Consider the following 16,738-nt stretch of genomic DNA (forward strand, 5'->3'; position numbering starts at 1 on the left):
TTTGTTGGTACTAATTTCTAGCAATGGCAACAATTTTAATAATAGACAACATCTACCCTCTATGATAGTTTTCAATATTGACAATGTAAACATTGCTTTGTCTAGTTTCGTGTGAATTATTATTAGACTGCAATAATCATGCCGAAAGTTTTAGATTTTACAGAGAAAAAAGTTGTAAATAGAGTATAAGTATAGTTATTTATTGGAAAAAAACGTGCGGGAGAGAAATTTCTTCCATTAAAAAACATAACGAAATTAGCATCTGAATTGACGGGTAAGTTTCAAACTTATAGACAAATGTCACTATAGTCAGGTCGTCACGATTTGGTTGATGTCTTAATGACTGAAGAATATTTAGATCCCGATTTTGAGTATAATGTTGAGAACGAGTCAAATTCCTTGATGACTGAAGAATATTTAGATCCCGATTTCAACTATGCTGAATAGAACATATTTGGTACGTTAAATAATTTTATTTGTAAAATTATCTATATAAATTCTTACTTATAACTCTTGCGTCATTTATTGACTTTACGCTATTCATTTTATCTAAATCGAGTCAGCCATTAAAGCGTAAAAACCGAAGAAATATCCAATCATCAAACTTCGCACTTCTTAAAGTTGTCGGAATAAAACAAAAATCATCTGCCAATTTCCATTGTCCCCACTATACAAATTGTTGCTATATAAAATTCAAAACGAGCGCCCTCTTAACAATACTCCCAAAGTTCTGGTTTACCTATAATAGCTTTTAGGACATATCTGGTATTCCAGTGAGCCTTTCTAATTCCCCTTTTTAATAAAACTATATATTTTTAAGCGATTCATATCCAATACCGGGATCCCGGGATCTCGGTATTGATGAAGACAGTTTCGGTATTAATACCGGTATTGTGAGAAGTCCGGTATTTGGAAGCCCTAATGCTTTCGCAATTGAGAAGTAGAAATGTACAAATGGGTTCGCGAAAGGCGCAGGTTCGCGAGATTTACGTTAATGTGCACCAGAAAACCGATACGACTTGGAAAAGGACTAATATTATAGAGCGTACGAATGTCTAAGTGCCAGTTACACCATACGCACTTGACAGACTGATCAACGTCACCCGGGGCGCCGCGGCGGTTTACTATGAAACTTTCCATGAATTTAGCGAACTCTTGACTTCGATGACAGTTTGGTGCAACCGACCCTAACCTCTCATCTTAACGTTCATCCCGGCTACAAAATGTGAGACTGCGAGTGCCTTTAATCCTTTGACCGCCAAAGACGTCACGTCACGCGCGCGGCTACAGCCAATATCAACCTTCGTGCGGAAGGAAGAAACAGCCTCTCACGTGGTGTTGGAATGCAGCGGAATGGCCCCATACAGGGCAAAACATCTCGGATCCCCGAGAGATCTCCCCGAGGTCCTACTCAACATGGTTTGATAGGATTCCTCGAGGAGCTGGGCTGGCAGGACTAGCCCCTATCACGCAAAATAGGCGCAGGACGTCGAGTTGCAGAAAATCGCCCGTACTACAATACAACCTTCGTGCGTTGCGACTAGGTTCACGATGACGCGCCACACACAATAGGCGTGGCGTTCAAAGGGTAGGTATAAGATTCCTTCACTTCCCAGGCTGTTCGACTGTGTGTGTGTGTGATTAGTTGATTACATTACCTTCCGCGTCCGACTTTCATTTATAACTTTACGGGCGTGCTAATTCACGACCTATCATTAATATCCAGTTCAATAAGATTATTTATCACTTCCGTAACAATTTACTTGTCTGTTATGTAGGTATTTATTATGTTTTCTTTCGTTGTTAGCAGCAATTTTCCAATTTCCTTAAAACCGTTTAACCTCTTGTATGTCTATGATAAAGGATACAGTCAGCAGCAGAAGTTGCTAGGCGAGCGAGGTGTTCAAAATTACCTTGACACGCTCTTATTCTCTTAACAGTAAAGTCGCGTCAAGATCATGTTGAACACCTCGCCCGCTTAGCAACTTCTGCTGCTGAGTACGTATGTACTGACCGAGTCATCATCTTTTTGCATTTTTTAACCGACTTCCAAATCTAAAAGGAGGAGGTTATCAATTCGGTTGTATGTTTATTTTTTTTTTTTTTTTTTTTTTTTTTATGTTTGTTACTCCATATCTCCGTCATTACTGGACCGATTTTGAAAATTATTTTTTTGATTGTATGTATATGCATACAGATTGGTCCCGTTTTTATCAAAACCCAGTTCTGATGATGGAATCCATGAGGAATCGAGGGAACTCCTCAAATCTTAAAGGCACACATATAGTGATTTTTGTATTTTTATCAACAAATCAAGCATATACATTCAAAAAAGTGACATTTGATGAAGTGGAACTGCTGATGATGATCAGATCGGAACTCTTCAACGATGCATAGCACACGTCTGACGATTAAAGATAAGATAAGATAAAAGATAGTTTATTCAAGTAGGCATAATTACAATGCGCTTATGAACGTCAAATAAAGCTAGGTAGACCGGCTCCAACCCTACACCTCTGCCCCGAGAAGATTTAAATCCCCCCTCAATTGGAGGAGGGTATCCCAATATGGGACCGGCAACAAACTCGGCGGGACACATCTTTTCAAAAATAATTACATCTTATAATTAACATGCATTACGAGAAAATAAGGGAAAAAATACAATTTAAATTACTATAGAATTCATGCAATTATACACATAAGGTGTAATAGAAATTTGATTTAGAAAATATACATATGTACATGGAATCATACAAAACCGTAGCTCTTTCAGAAAACATATCAAATTCTTACAAAAGGAAAAGAAAATAAAGTTATTAAAAGAAATGGGAAAACATATTATATAAATCTGATTGATTATTATTAATTACCAACATATAATATTTGATGTGCTTTCCTGCTTACCTGAGCTGTGTCACCTATAACTCTATATATAATACAATGTTTTTAATTGCTACTACTTTTTATTAGTTAGTTTCTGGTTTGGACCATGCATGTTTGTCTGTCAAGTAGTCCTCGACTCTGTAATAAGCTTTTAACATCAATGACTTTTTTAAGTAATTCTTAAGAGCTGGAAAGGGTAATCTTAAAGCATTCTCAGGTAACTTGTTATAAAAATGAATGCATTGCCCAACGAATGACTTTTGTACTTTACGGACACGAAACTTTCTGATAGCAAGCTTATTTCTATTTCTAGTGTTAAAGTTATGGACATCAGAATTCTTAGTGAAGGAGTCTAGATTCTTAATAACATAAATAATACTATCATATATGTATTGGGAAGCTACAGTTAAAATATTAATTTCTTTGAAAAGTTCTCTTAATGATTCACGCGCTCTTAAGTTATATATAGAACGAATGGCTCTCTTTTGTAAGACAAATATAGTCTGTATGTCAGCTGCTTTGCCCCAAACCAGAATACCATATGACATTACACTATGAAAATAACTATAATAAACAAGGCGAGCTGTTTCAACATTAGTCAGTTGTCTAATTCTCCTCACGGCGTAAGCGGCCGAACTTAATTTGTTAGCTAGTGTTCCGATATGAGGACTCCATTGTAGATTTTTGTCCAATGTTAAACCAAGAAACAGAGCCTTATCTACCATCTCTAAGCATTCATTATTCAAAAGTATTTTAGTATCGACTGGTTTAACATTCGGCAAAGAAAATCTAATACATTTGGTTTTCTTAGCATTAAGAAGCAAATTGTTCATAGTAAACCAGTTAAGTACATTAACGAGTGTGCTGTTAATTACACTATAATCGGTAGATTTCCGATCAACCTTAAAAAGTAATGATGTGTCATCAGCAAAAAGAACTATTTCACAAAGATTTTCTACTATACATGGCAAATCATTTATATAAACCAAAAACAGGAATGGACCCAAAATAGAACCTTGCGGCACTCCTAATTGGACTACAGCTCCGCTAGACTGGGTTTTGTTTACAACAACTGTTTGTGTTCTATTGCTAAGGTAAGAAGACATAAAGTTTAGGGCATTTTCTGACAGACCATAGTGTTCTAATTTCAAAATGAGCGTTCCATGATCCACACAATCAAATGCTTTAGAAAGATCACAAAATATGCCAATTGCATCACAAGAATTTTCCCAAATATTATAAATATGTTTAATGAGTACCGAAGCAGCATCGGTCGTGGAACGGCCCTTTGTCCTCTTCGTTATGTTTGTTAAGCAAGTTAAGTTTTTAAGCTACATTTTTGTCAAGCTCGAGTGCTGATGATGGGATCCATGAGGAATCGAGGGAACTCCTCAAATCTTAAAGGCATGCGTATAGAGATTTTTGTATTTTCATCAGAAAATCGAGCATTTTCATTAAAAACTGTCGCATTTGATGAAGTGGAACTGCTGATGATGATCATAACGGAACTCTTCAACGACGCATTAGCTCGCATTTGGCGATTTGTCCTTTTCGTTATGTTTGTTAAGCAAGTTAGGTTTTTAGACACATTTATGTCAATCTCAAGTCCTGAACATGGTATCCATGAGGAATCGAGGGAACTTCTCAAATCTTAAAGGCATCCGTATAGAATTTTATATATTTTCATCAGAAAATCAAGCATTTACATTAAAAACTGTGGCATTTGATGAAGTGGAACTGCTGATGATGATCAGACCAGAACTCCTCAACGACGCATAGTACACGTTTTGTGATTTTCAATTTCGATTTTGACTTGGATTGGGCCCCGGACTCCGGACTCGGACCCGTACTCGGACTCGGACCCAGACCCGGACCTTGACCCGGAAAACCACTATGATACCTAAACTAAATCAACCACTATGATTACGATAAAATGTATACATATTACCAAATAAAGTATAAGCACCGTTAAGTGGGTTAGGCTAGTAGTTAGAGAAGTCGGTTTTTTTTTCTATTAAAGATTATTCGAGCACATTTTTTTCTGCTCTGTAGCATAGGCATAGTAGCATTATCGAGGTTAAAGACCCATAATTTTTGACCACCCCTCATGAAAGGTTAAGTGTTTGGATATTTTTGAGCAGTTTCTAACGTCAAAATATGTGCTTATTGACTGTACCAGCCATATTGTAACATCAACAACCATTGTGTAGCCAGAAACATTGATAGCGTTTCGCGAAATGGCCAAAGCGGTTGTGTTACTGTTCTTACTAGACTCTTTACCAGGTAATTCTTTAACTGTACATTGTCTCATTAAATATCATTGAACTTGTTAAATAAGTTATTTTAAACTGAAATTGATGTCATATATTAAAGAAAAAGTGGCCAAGCCGAGCCAAGCGTGACCGGGTGGTCTAGTGGTCACATCACAGTTAGCGTCAGCTGAAGACGCCGTTTTCGGCCACCGGAGGGATCTCTTTTTTTTATAACACTTATTTCAGATTATAATTTTTGTTTTTTTCTCTAGTCGTTAAATAAGTGATTAATCTTCTGCAGATTTCAATAATGTTATTAACACTACGCTGCATACATTTGAACCAGGTTTGCTTGGAGCCCCATGTGATTCGACTATAACAGCGCCAATCTTACAAGTGATCGGCAAAAAACTGAATTTGACAGAAGACTCTGTAGAAAAACTGCAACATACCGACTTACCAACGCGATATCAAAGCCACAAGTACCAAGAATTGTCGCCGGAATCGTTAAACAATGTTGTGTTTCAAGACAACTCTATTCAAGAGTCGAATGAGTTTTCAATCGAGAAGAGGCCTAATTTTATTGAGCATATGTATACAGAGAACGTGACCGAAAACAAAGATACTCTGGAGTCTGATGCTGCTTTAAAAAATAAGGTGTTTAATGGAAGCAAAGCTGAGTTTTCTACAGAAAAGAACCCTGATTTTAATCAATCAAGTCAAAATGAAGTTATAAAGTCTCTGGATTTAAAAAGTAATGTGACAAAAGAGTATCCAGAAAGCGCGCCATTTTTGGCGGCCATCTTCGAAACTGTTGGGAATGTGACAGCGCAGACTTGCGGTGGCGTGGTGGTGTCTTCGCACTGGGTGCTGACGGCTGCTAGCTGTGTTAACGTGTTGGGACCCTTTTATAGCAACTCGTAAGTATTGTTTTTAAGAAATTGTACCATCGTCCGCACTGGGAATTTGTAGACCTTATTGCAAATACTCGGTTTTCTAATTGTCTGTCAAGAGTTTTGCCGCTAATAATATAACAATCATCCGATAATTGCGTTTCCCGGTCGAGTGAAAATCTGAATTACGATATTAAGGTCGTTATTATATTTTCGTAATTTTCGTATTGACGTTAGGTGATAATAAATAAATTAAGTGTTGCGTTAATAAAGTGATAGTCTGATTTACACATGGTCCTTCGAGCCGGATACAACTTTTCATTGTTTATCAATTTTAATTGCTAATACATTTCCCACTTGGTAAAGATTGTTAAAACAAGTAATACATGTCTATAGCTGGTCAACCAAATCATGTCAGTAAAAAAAGGCGCGAAATTCAAATTTTCTATGGGACGATATCCCTTCACGCCTACACTTTTCAAATTTGCCGCCTTTTTATACTGTCAAGATCTGGTTGACCAAGTATAGTTTACATAATTCTACACACGAAAGAAATGTAATAAATAGTCAGTATTCAAACTATATAAGTAATAAAATTCTGTTTCATAAAGTTGCAATTCTAATATGTATGTAATTACCACCTGTACCTACCTACAAATTTTTCAGATCAAACGAAACAACAGACAACTCGTACTCAATAGTAGCCGGTGCCAAAGACCCTCTGAAAGACGGGACCGTACATCAAGTCTCCAAAATCTACCTCCACCCCACATTGAACCACTCGAAGCTGAGTTGGTTACCCATGGGGGATACGGCGAACGCTCCCAGCTTGGCTCTGTTGAGGGTGGAATCGGGGGTGGAGGGAGGGGAGATTGGGGTGATGGAGAATAGGACTTGGAATGGAGATGGGAGATTATATAGCTGGTCTTTGCGGCAAGTAAGTACTTTATGGTTATAACTAGGTATGTATACTTATTAATTTTATGGGCCTCAAATGTATCTGTCACATAAATGTGTCTGTGACAGTCATTATCAGATAATCTGTCTATTTTTATGTTATTTGATGTGTCTCAGCTATAATCTGGACTCGTATGTAACTAATGTAGGTAACTATTTTGATGTTAGGTTGCCAATATCACCATCAGATATATCGGAGCGATCAAGGTGTTCACAATATCTGAACACGCACTCTAACCCATACAATAGAGGCATGTTCAGATATTTGTGGGCATCTTAGCCGCTCCGATATACCTATCTGATGCAGAATAAGGACCCTTTTGTCCTTATTATGCTTCAAGTGCAATAAGGATGTTTCCATCTGAATTCCAATAGAAAGTCTGATAAAAAGGTCCTTATTGCAGATGAACCATAAGGATCCTTCTCTGATGGAAAGCCACATTTTAATAAGATTATTTATTTGTATAGAATCAGATTGGTTTCGAGATGACAGCCATCGCATCGCCAGTTAAACAGCTTGGTCCTGAGAAGTGCATGAAAATGTACGGAATAGCTGAAAACAATTCTACCCTGTGTTTTACGGTGAATGAAACGACTACGAACCATACCACGGTTAGTATAATAATTCGATAATATTCTTCAACGAACAGCAACTACTTAGTTACCCTAATGTGTATGTGTCGTCTCATAGTTTTAAGTCAGGTCCCCACTGAAAACCAGCGCCACGGATAGCCGCTCTTGCTACGCTCGTGGTTAAATTTTGGAATCTTTCGCTAGCTCGGTTATCAATACTAGCACGAGCGGTTAAACAACAACTTTGCCCCATTGTAAAACAAATGACTATAAATTACCTTGCAGATGAGCTCTGGATGCCCCGTGGTGCTTCTCCAAGACGGGCGTATGGCGCTCCTGGCCGTGGCCCTCACGGACGGCATGCAGCCTCTGCTCGCCACTCCGCTGTACGCGCATCGCGATTGGCTGCTCAAACTTACGAGGGAAAATGTTGGAAAGACGATAATAAATTGAGGAAATGAAGGCTTATTGTTCAGTTAACATCCTAAACACAACTATGGGAACATAAATTCTTCTTTTTCAACCTAGCGTTTTCCCGGCCTAGCGCCAGGGTCCGCTTTCCTGCTCAGTCTTCTCCACTTCGCCCGGTCTTCGGCATCCTCAGGTATGAGATTGTCTACCGCGGCCGCGTGATCTAGGGCCTTGGACAGTGAGGTTGATGCATCTATTTCTATTTCCCCGGTTAGCCCGGATTGCTAAAGTCGCCGGTTCGAATTCGGCCTTCACTACTGGAGGGCTTTATCACTTTTTCTTTGGTTTATAACATCCTGAAGCTAGGCATACCTACAGTTTTTTTTTCCATACTCCCGAGCCGCTCAATAGACAATCTGAATTCAGGACACAACTTTTGACTAATAGCATGTGTGTAGAACCTATATAATCTCGAAAACGAATTTCATTTACTATAAGTATACTTACTTTTACAAAAACTCATAGCGGCTGTTTTTAAATCCAAAACGTATTTTTTTTTCTCATTCGAGTAGTTTTATCTGAACTTGTTATTTTCTGTATGGACTATGGAAGTTTTCAAAGAAAGTAACCCATTTCTATTTAATGTAGGTAGTAACAGAAAAACTCTGAAGCGACCTAAGTACTAAGTACCTAAGACCGCTAAGCTAAGTTTATTGATATGTAACAATGTGAACGATTGGTACTTGTCGATAATGAACTAATCCTAGTTCATTGAACTCTATGCACAGTCAGTCGTAGTAATGCATTGTCCGGGTTAATACTGATAGTCATAGAAAAACATTTACATTTTACACCCACAATCCCTAATCTAATAAAGTGAACACGTTAAAGTTACGAGGCTTCATTGCCACGTAACTTCTTACCGGGGTTTAGTACCGTAAACCGGGGTGACTTTCAAATGCAGGGGCGACTTCGATATTTCAGTTTTTCAGCCGTTACATATTTTTATTCGGATTTTTTAGTAGTAGGTAAACAAGTATGTATAATAATCTAACTTGTTACACGAACAGTTCGAGAAAATAATGAATAATGATAATTTAGTGGCAGTTTTAAAACTATCAAAGTATCCCCAAAATTTCCTAAAGTCACCTCGTTTTACGGTACCATTTTTTATACTACATGGATGGCGAACAAGTATACAGTTCGCTTGATGGTAAGCGGTTAAGATATGAAATTTGCCCTTTACACCTATCTTTTGCAAAAAGTAGAGAATACAGTACTGATTTACCCCATGTGCCTTTATAAAACAGAAGTTTTAACATTTATTTTTAACTTTTATTAATTAAGAAAATAAGTCAAGACAAGAGTCCAAAAACAAAAATAGGGCAAGATTTCTCTCTCACACAGAAGACATTTATTTCTAGATGAGCTACTTAATTATAGCTTGCATCTTGAAACTACTTAATAAAGATTATTATTTGTACTTAATGATAATGATTGTTATCAACTCACTTAACAAAAAACCGGTCAAGTGTGAAGTGTAAATTCATTTAACTACCCAGCGCACCTAGCGTTCCGTTAAACTTTCAATAATCTCATGCATTTATTTTATAGTTTTATATACCTATCGTTACCTTGTTATAACTTTCAGAAAAATGTTTTCCAAGTTTACGGCCTAAAAAACCGGCTCTATTTTGTTTTTCACCGTAAAAAAGTTTTGTAATTTAAAGTCTATTTTTTTATTCGGTAGACTGAAATGACAGTTAATAGTATGAAATGACATTTCATGTTCATACTATTAACTGTCATTTCAGTCTACGGAATAAAAAAACAGACTTTAGGTACAACTCAAGCTCTTTATACCCGATTTGACTTACTAGTAAAATAATCGATCTCCTGTTCCGCCGCGGTCAAAAGATAATTGAAATTCGTTTCGGCGCAACATTTTATTATGACACAAGTTTTCGGCTTACTACCTTATCTAAGCCGCGAAGTGAAACGTCCAAGTTCATTCATCAGCACGCGTCACGAAGAAAGTAGCCGCGCGGTACTCAGTCCTCGGCCTACCGCCGCGCCGCTCGCACGCGCCATGGACGAACGCGGATTAAAAAGTTAAATTAAAAAATCAAAATGTCATTCCGGAGGCTAGTGAGCGCGGTGAGGTCCGCGCGTGAAGCGCTCGCCCGCGGCGCCCCTATGGCGGACAATATATTAAAAAGTTTAGTTTCTGTTATTGTTATTTGTTGTATTGCTGTGTCTTCGCCGCCGAGCGCTTCTGCGAAGCCGTTCGCGTTGAGTTTTCCCGCGGGATGGTCGCTGGCGGGGCTGGTTGGCAGTGTGGGGGCAAGGTCGGACGACTCGGAGCGGCCCGCGGCAGGGGTAAAGCCGTACACGGGGAGGAGGGTTGGGAATGACACGCTGAGGATGATCTACTACTACGACCAGACGGTGGCCGTGGTGGAGCTGGGGCCGGAGAAGCTGTTGCTCAATTGTGAGCTTATAGAGACCCTGTAAGTATACCTAATTCTTTTTATCGTAAGGGGCCCACTGATGATCGGTCCGCCGGACGATATCGGCCTATCAGTTAAACGCAAAAGTTGACAGTTCTGAATAACTGACAGGCCGATATATCGTCTTCCCCTTCGTCCCCTTAACTTTTTGCTGATTTCGGAAAACTTGGCTATAAGCAATCGTTCTGAAAGACGTTATTTATAAAATTTATAATTTCCCGCCGCCGTGATAGAGCGGTGTAGGTACCCCAAATACTCTTGCGGACAACAGTGCCTAATATACTTCCATAGCAACCGACACCCAGCCATTAAGGCAGGGAGAGTAGGTATTGAAATTTCCACTCGAACTTTATAATGAAGTCGAAACTTAAGTTATTTTCGACCCGAGTCTTTTGTAGTAAGTACTTGAGTTTTTTCAGAGGCCTCACAATTTTTTTATTAAAAAGAAATGGTCTTTACATGAATTATTTGAGTTAGGTGTACAAATCACACAACAGCGCCTATGCTTTTGCTTTGACAGAGTCCTTTTGAGAATATAAGTAGAGCTAAAAAAAGACTTAACGAACGACTCGACTCGGAAATGTACTTAAAAGACTCGGAAGTTTTTTAAGCTCAGAGTCTCGCAATAACCAGTCGAATCCTTTAAATTTAGACTCAAAATAGTCTAGTTCTTACCAACACTAGTAATAAACCCCTCCCCTTCATAAATATGTATACATGTGTCTACCTATAGGTTCGACTGTGTGGACAAATCACACGTTCGGTGTGATTTGTGAACACGGCACTGATCAGAGCCAGTTGATCTCGCGTGATGGACAGATCAATTGACGCCGCACAATGCATGCCGAATGAATTGGCTCCGTTCGGGTTTGCTCATACCCGGTTAGGATTCTTACATGGAGTCAATAAGTAGTCAGAGCAACGGTTGAGGCATGGGCTGAGCGTTATAGATGGAGTTAGGTATCTTTCCAGGGACACACAGACACACACACACACAGGGGAGACAGGATGACAATGGTAAATCGACAAATGCCGATCGCAAGGACAAAATGTGTCGAGATGACAGATCCTACGAAAAGTCACGTGATTATTTCCATATACTATTTAAGTTTCAATGGGCGTTTTTTATCGACCATTTGCCACTTGGCTAGACTTAACCTACGTTAAGTTTACTTTGTAAGGTTCACTGACATTATCGATAAATTATCCAATTACTTAGAAATCTACTAGTCTTCCAGTTTTACTGACTTACAAACACTATCCAATTTATTCATATGCACGGTAATTTACTTACCATCTATAATTTACACCGAATTTTCTAATTTGGCACTTCCAAACCAGACAAACGTGATCATTTAAAATAACGGGTTGTATTCGATTAAAACTTGTTAATAATTAAGTATTAATATGTTGATTACTTGCGTTAATAGAAATAATATATGTAATTGATATTATAAATGTTGTTAGTGCCAATCTCTCATCTTAAATTTTTGTCTGACATAAGTTTATAACTTTTTAGTCAGTGGTTTAGTGCAATACGTGATAAATAAGTTTTACAAATATGTTATTAAATAAGTCATACATTATATTCTACACTTAATAAGTCCAATTGAAATAGGTAATATTTATTTGTAATTTCTGTTGATCTCAATTTAGTTTAACCAATGTTAGTTAAGTTTACGTGCTGACGCGATCGCTAGGACAGGTCTCCACGGAAGACCAGCGTCAAGATACCTGGAAGGTAACTTGACATCAAGCTGAGGGGAGACCTTTTCAGTGACGTTTATGTTTTATATTAATAAAAGAGTTGTATTAGATTTAAGCAAAGCGTCCTGAATACATTTATTTTCTTCTTCTTCTTCTAAATATTTCGGCGGAATTATTGTCTATCATTAAAGTTTTCTCCTAGTTTAGTTCCCGCGGGTCGGGTTTTAGAGCCCGATTCAAATTTATCAATTCGTTATAGTGTTTCTCTGGTTTTGATACGGCCTTGATCCTTTGAGATCGCTTACACTGATTGATGCAATGCGAAATCAAAGTCGTACGTAAGATGCGCGCCAATCGCCATGACGATTTTGAAGTTCACTACTATAAACATGAAGTTCAATTTATATTAGTTACAAAGCATACCCAGTTTTAGACGTTCACATTGTTTCAGCGTTTCCATTTCAGATTGGACAAAACTGCTTTCTTAAGTCTGTCCGGCTGTTAAGGCTGTCCTCTCTCTCGTCAAATTCTGTGAGGCGATTTTTTTTTTTTTTTTTATTTATTTAAACTTTATTGCACGATAAAATTTGTACAAATGGCGGACTTAATGCCTTAAGGCATTCTCTACCAGTCAACCAATGGGTCAAACAGAAAACTTATACTTAGTGCAGGATTGTAGACAAAGAGAAGAAATATGAAACACAAATCAAGTATTCTAAACAAAATTCTAATTATACACTTACACATATATATAAATATATATTCTATATATTCTAATATTACACATATACCTACAAACATGCATAAATACATATATAAATAAATATATTATATTTTACTATATTATATTATGTACCCAAGTATACAAGTAACATGCGGATCATTTATTTTTAAGCGAGTTAGTGAGATGTTTACGTAATTTGACTTTAAAAGAAAATTTGCTCTGTGCTTGCCTTAAGGGAAGAGGGAGATCATTCCATAGACGAATAGCCTGAAGGACAAAAGAGTTGGAAATAAAGCCAGTGCGGTGATGGGGAATAGTCAGTTTAAGACTTCGAGATGTACGTAACTCGCAACCGGGACGCGGTGCTACAAAATTAAATTTAGATTTAAGGTAGTCGGGGGCGGCTGGATCAAATAATATAGAAAAGAGGGTGCAAAGAATTCTTAGTGACCTACGTTCACGAATGGGAAGCCAGTTCAGTTTGCGGCGGAAGGCCGATACGTGATCGTATTTACGAAGCCCATATATAAACCTAATACAACTATTCAGTAGCCTGTCTAGTTTGTTGAGTAACTCCTGGCTAATATTAGAGTAACACACATCCGCATAATCAATCACGGGCAACACCAATGCCTGAATAATAAGTGTTTTAGTGCTGACGGGGAGAAAGTGCTTGAACCTATAAAGAGATCTCAGCATGTTGGTAACTTTGCGACAAACGTCAGACACCTGGGAGGTCCAAGTCAAACCACTGTCAACAATAAGACCAAGGTTTTTCACGTCAGACTGAAACGGAACTACATTATTTTCGAATTTAATCGGATCTAAGCGCGTGATGTCAAGTAAGGACAGCAGACGTGGGCTACCCAGTATAATGGCCTGACACTTGTTGGGGTTGACAGAAATCCCAAAATTGCGAGACCATGCAGATATGCTTTCTAGGTCATCATTTATTTCCTGGATCGCTTTATCTAGGGTACCTGGGCTTGCTTGGGCATAAAGTTGCAGATCGTCAGCGTATAGGTGGTGTGAGCACTTAATTCGATCAGTGATTAGGTTTATAAATACAGAGAACAGAAGAGGAGACAAAATACCGCCCTGAGGAACGCCAGAAGAAAGCTCACACCAGTCAGAGATGGTACTATCAGCTCGAATAGCCTGTTGACGATCTTGCAGATAAGAAGCGAACCAATCAGCCACTGATGACGAAATATTCAGATGTTTCAAGGTGGTAAGTAAGAGCTCGTGGTTTACGGCATTAAATGCATTCGAAAAGTCCACCAGAACAAGCACAGTTAATTGGGAAGACTCCATAGGCGATTAAATAATTCATTATTTTTTTCGATTCATATTTTAGTTTTTTTTTAACATGGCAGTGTCATGGGGGTTTGTGAGGTCTACAGCTCACTGAGCCACTATAGGCAAATTAGAATGTGTCTAATCGATATAATGTACCGATCGCGTGGAAGAGTTTAATATTTATCACCAATCGAAATTGTCAAACGATAAATTCTGAACGTTGATGTGTCACGCAAGCGTTTTGTAATGCAAGCAATTTGCACATCGATTTGATAATTTTTATTTGCATATGTTTTGCAAGCCTGCCTAGTCATACTCATATTGATTGTATAAATTATTTAGCTATAAGATAAAAATGTATAAGGAATTAACTTTTTCATTTCTCATGCTCTGAAAGAGGGGCATTGTTGTTCTAAAAGGTGTGCTGATGATACGTTTCTGCACTAGAGCATTTTACGTTCCAAGTACGATTTTATTTTTTTAACTATTAGCAATTATAATTTGGGTTTAAATCGATTTGTTATACGATTTCCATTCTGATATATATGTAACTCCCCATTCCATAAGTAATGATACTTTTGCCTAAATTCTTAATTAAAAGTACCTAAGCCTCAAGAAATACCATAAAAATATAGCCTGACCAGTAATATATGATAATTGTCAAGAGGGCGCTGTTATTCTCATGTATAGGGTGACAATTCAGTGTAGTATGAAAAAATTAGTTCCAGTGAAATTCCGCAACATGGCGCACCCTCAATAGATCCTGGTTCACCTATAAGTAGGTTTAGTTAGTTATAGTTATTGTTTAGTTTAGTCATGTTTTAAAAAAAACACATGCATTTTACTTTCTTCGTATTAGAAATGAAAAGTGAGTGTTTAACTCGGGTGAAAGGCACTCATTTCTGCCGAGGTAGTTTGGCGCTCGAACGCAGTGAGAGCGCCGATAGTCCGAGGCTGAATGAGTGCCTTTCATCCCTTGGTTAACAATCTACTATTTTCGGAGCTTAAAATTCGAATTCTGTATAGAAGTCGGTTTGGTATAATCGTATTTCATAATTTCTATTCTCATGATTTTCTATACACGAAGTGACAACTTTTGTTTTTCAGTGAGGGTAGAGTCTATCAACTTTGCACCAATTTGAATAGAACAAAGGGAGTGTAATTATTAACATCATAATTCATAGTAATTTGACATTAGCAATGACATTTCCATACTTTGTCATTGCAAATGCCATGCATAATTATCTTGGTCAGACTCTAACCCAGGTAAAGATGCTTGCCCTCCCTACACCATAAGTACATTCGTCAATCAATACATTTACTAAGACCTGATAATTTTTATTTGCGATATTTGTGGGCCCGTTTCTCAAAAGCTTGTAATATGTAATACAAGTGGAAGTCCGTTTCTAACAAAAGCTGTCAAAAAGTGACATCCGCTTGTATTACAAATTACAAGCTTATTTGAGAAACGGGCCCCTGGGTAGGTATGTAAATAGTGTAGAAGAAATTATATTGTACGGTCTGTAAACAGGTACCTAGTTTTATATTGTAGGTATACGATTTTTTGCACATTGTGCAAGATTTTTGATAGACGGGTAGGTAAGTTAAAGACCCTATCTGGGATCTGGGTAAACATTTTTATATGAGACTATACAACTATAGAATTTTAACTACCAACTAGCTGCTGACAAATCATCCGTCTATCCTTGGGCCTTGTAACCGATGTGTACTCGATTGGAATGGAATATAGCTTATTATAATGCCATTAGTGACAATAGCATTAGGTACGAAACGTATATACTATTTTAGAATTTAGGTACCTTACCTTATAACGCGTGTTCCAGTGTGTCATAGTAATTATAACAATAAATAATGTAGGTACCTAGAAAAATAGAAAACTATAAAAAATTGTAACGCTAACGGAATGGCAATAAAAAATTTGGGACACTTTTTTTCTCATTATTAGAATCGAAAGAGCTCGTGATTCTGTGTAGAAATTACATAAAAAGTCCCAAATCTACAAAAGTGTACTTATAATTAGTGTACAGTCAAGTGTAAAAATATGGACCGGTGTATAAAACTTACTCATAAATATGCCCCATAGTTGTTAATTCGCTGACATAAGAGCTATGGGACATATTTTTGAGTATGATGTGCACGCATATTTTTCCACTTGACTGTACAAATTTGAATAAAATAGCAGGTACCAAGAACATTTCTATTACGTGGAACTTGCATGTATACTTTTCAAATGACGTCGACCACCATCGTTATAATGGAGTACAATCATTGTTATATTAGTTGTGTGGCGGTTATATGTAGATACGATCGCATAGCAGACATTTTATATAGTATTTGTGGTAGCATCGAAGGCAAATACCACAGTCTCCTAAAGACTGGTCGTGACTTAGCTATCTTAATCACAGAATAAGTAATAGTATTATCATATCTTAATGGTTTGTTTTATGATATGTATGTGATTATGGTAGCAATTTTGTTTTTTTTTTTAAGATTTGCCTAAGGGTTCAT

At 37.6% G+C, this 16,738-nt stretch overlaps 2 protein-coding genes across 3 annotated transcripts in view; both read left to right on the top strand.

Moving 5' to 3' along the window:
* Positions 1-5,064: 5,064 nt before the first annotated feature.
* LOC134652663 (uncharacterized) lies at positions 5,065-8,011 on the top strand. The gene is made up of 5 exons (XM_063507827.1): positions 5,065-5,166; positions 5,437-6,055; positions 6,695-6,965; positions 7,454-7,597; positions 7,844-8,011. Exons 1-5 carry the CDS (start codon positions 5,121-5,123, stop codon positions 8,009-8,011), a joined length of 1,248 nt encoding a protein of 415 aa, XP_063363897.1. The 5' UTR covers positions 5,065-5,120.
* A 2,002-nt stretch (positions 8,012-10,013) lies between these two features.
* Positions 10,014-16,738, top strand: part of LOC134653156 (uncharacterized) — a 46,267-nt gene continuing 39,542 nt past the window's right edge. Inside the window, exon 1 of one of the 2 annotated variants that reach the window (XM_063508494.1) lies at positions 10,014-10,479. In XM_063508494.1, coding sequence (XP_063364564.1) covers positions 10,100-10,479 — 380 coding nt within the window. In that variant the 5' untranslated portion in view covers positions 10,014-10,099. The remainder of the gene's footprint in view (positions 10,480-16,738) is intronic. The other variant, XM_063508492.1, reaches the window with a different exon arrangement.

Source organism: Cydia amplana, chromosome 12 (assembly GCF_948474715.1).
Source record: "Cydia amplana chromosome 12, ilCydAmpl1.1, whole genome shotgun sequence".
Classification (NCBI taxonomy): domain Eukaryota; kingdom Metazoa; phylum Arthropoda; class Insecta; order Lepidoptera; family Tortricidae; genus Cydia; species Cydia amplana.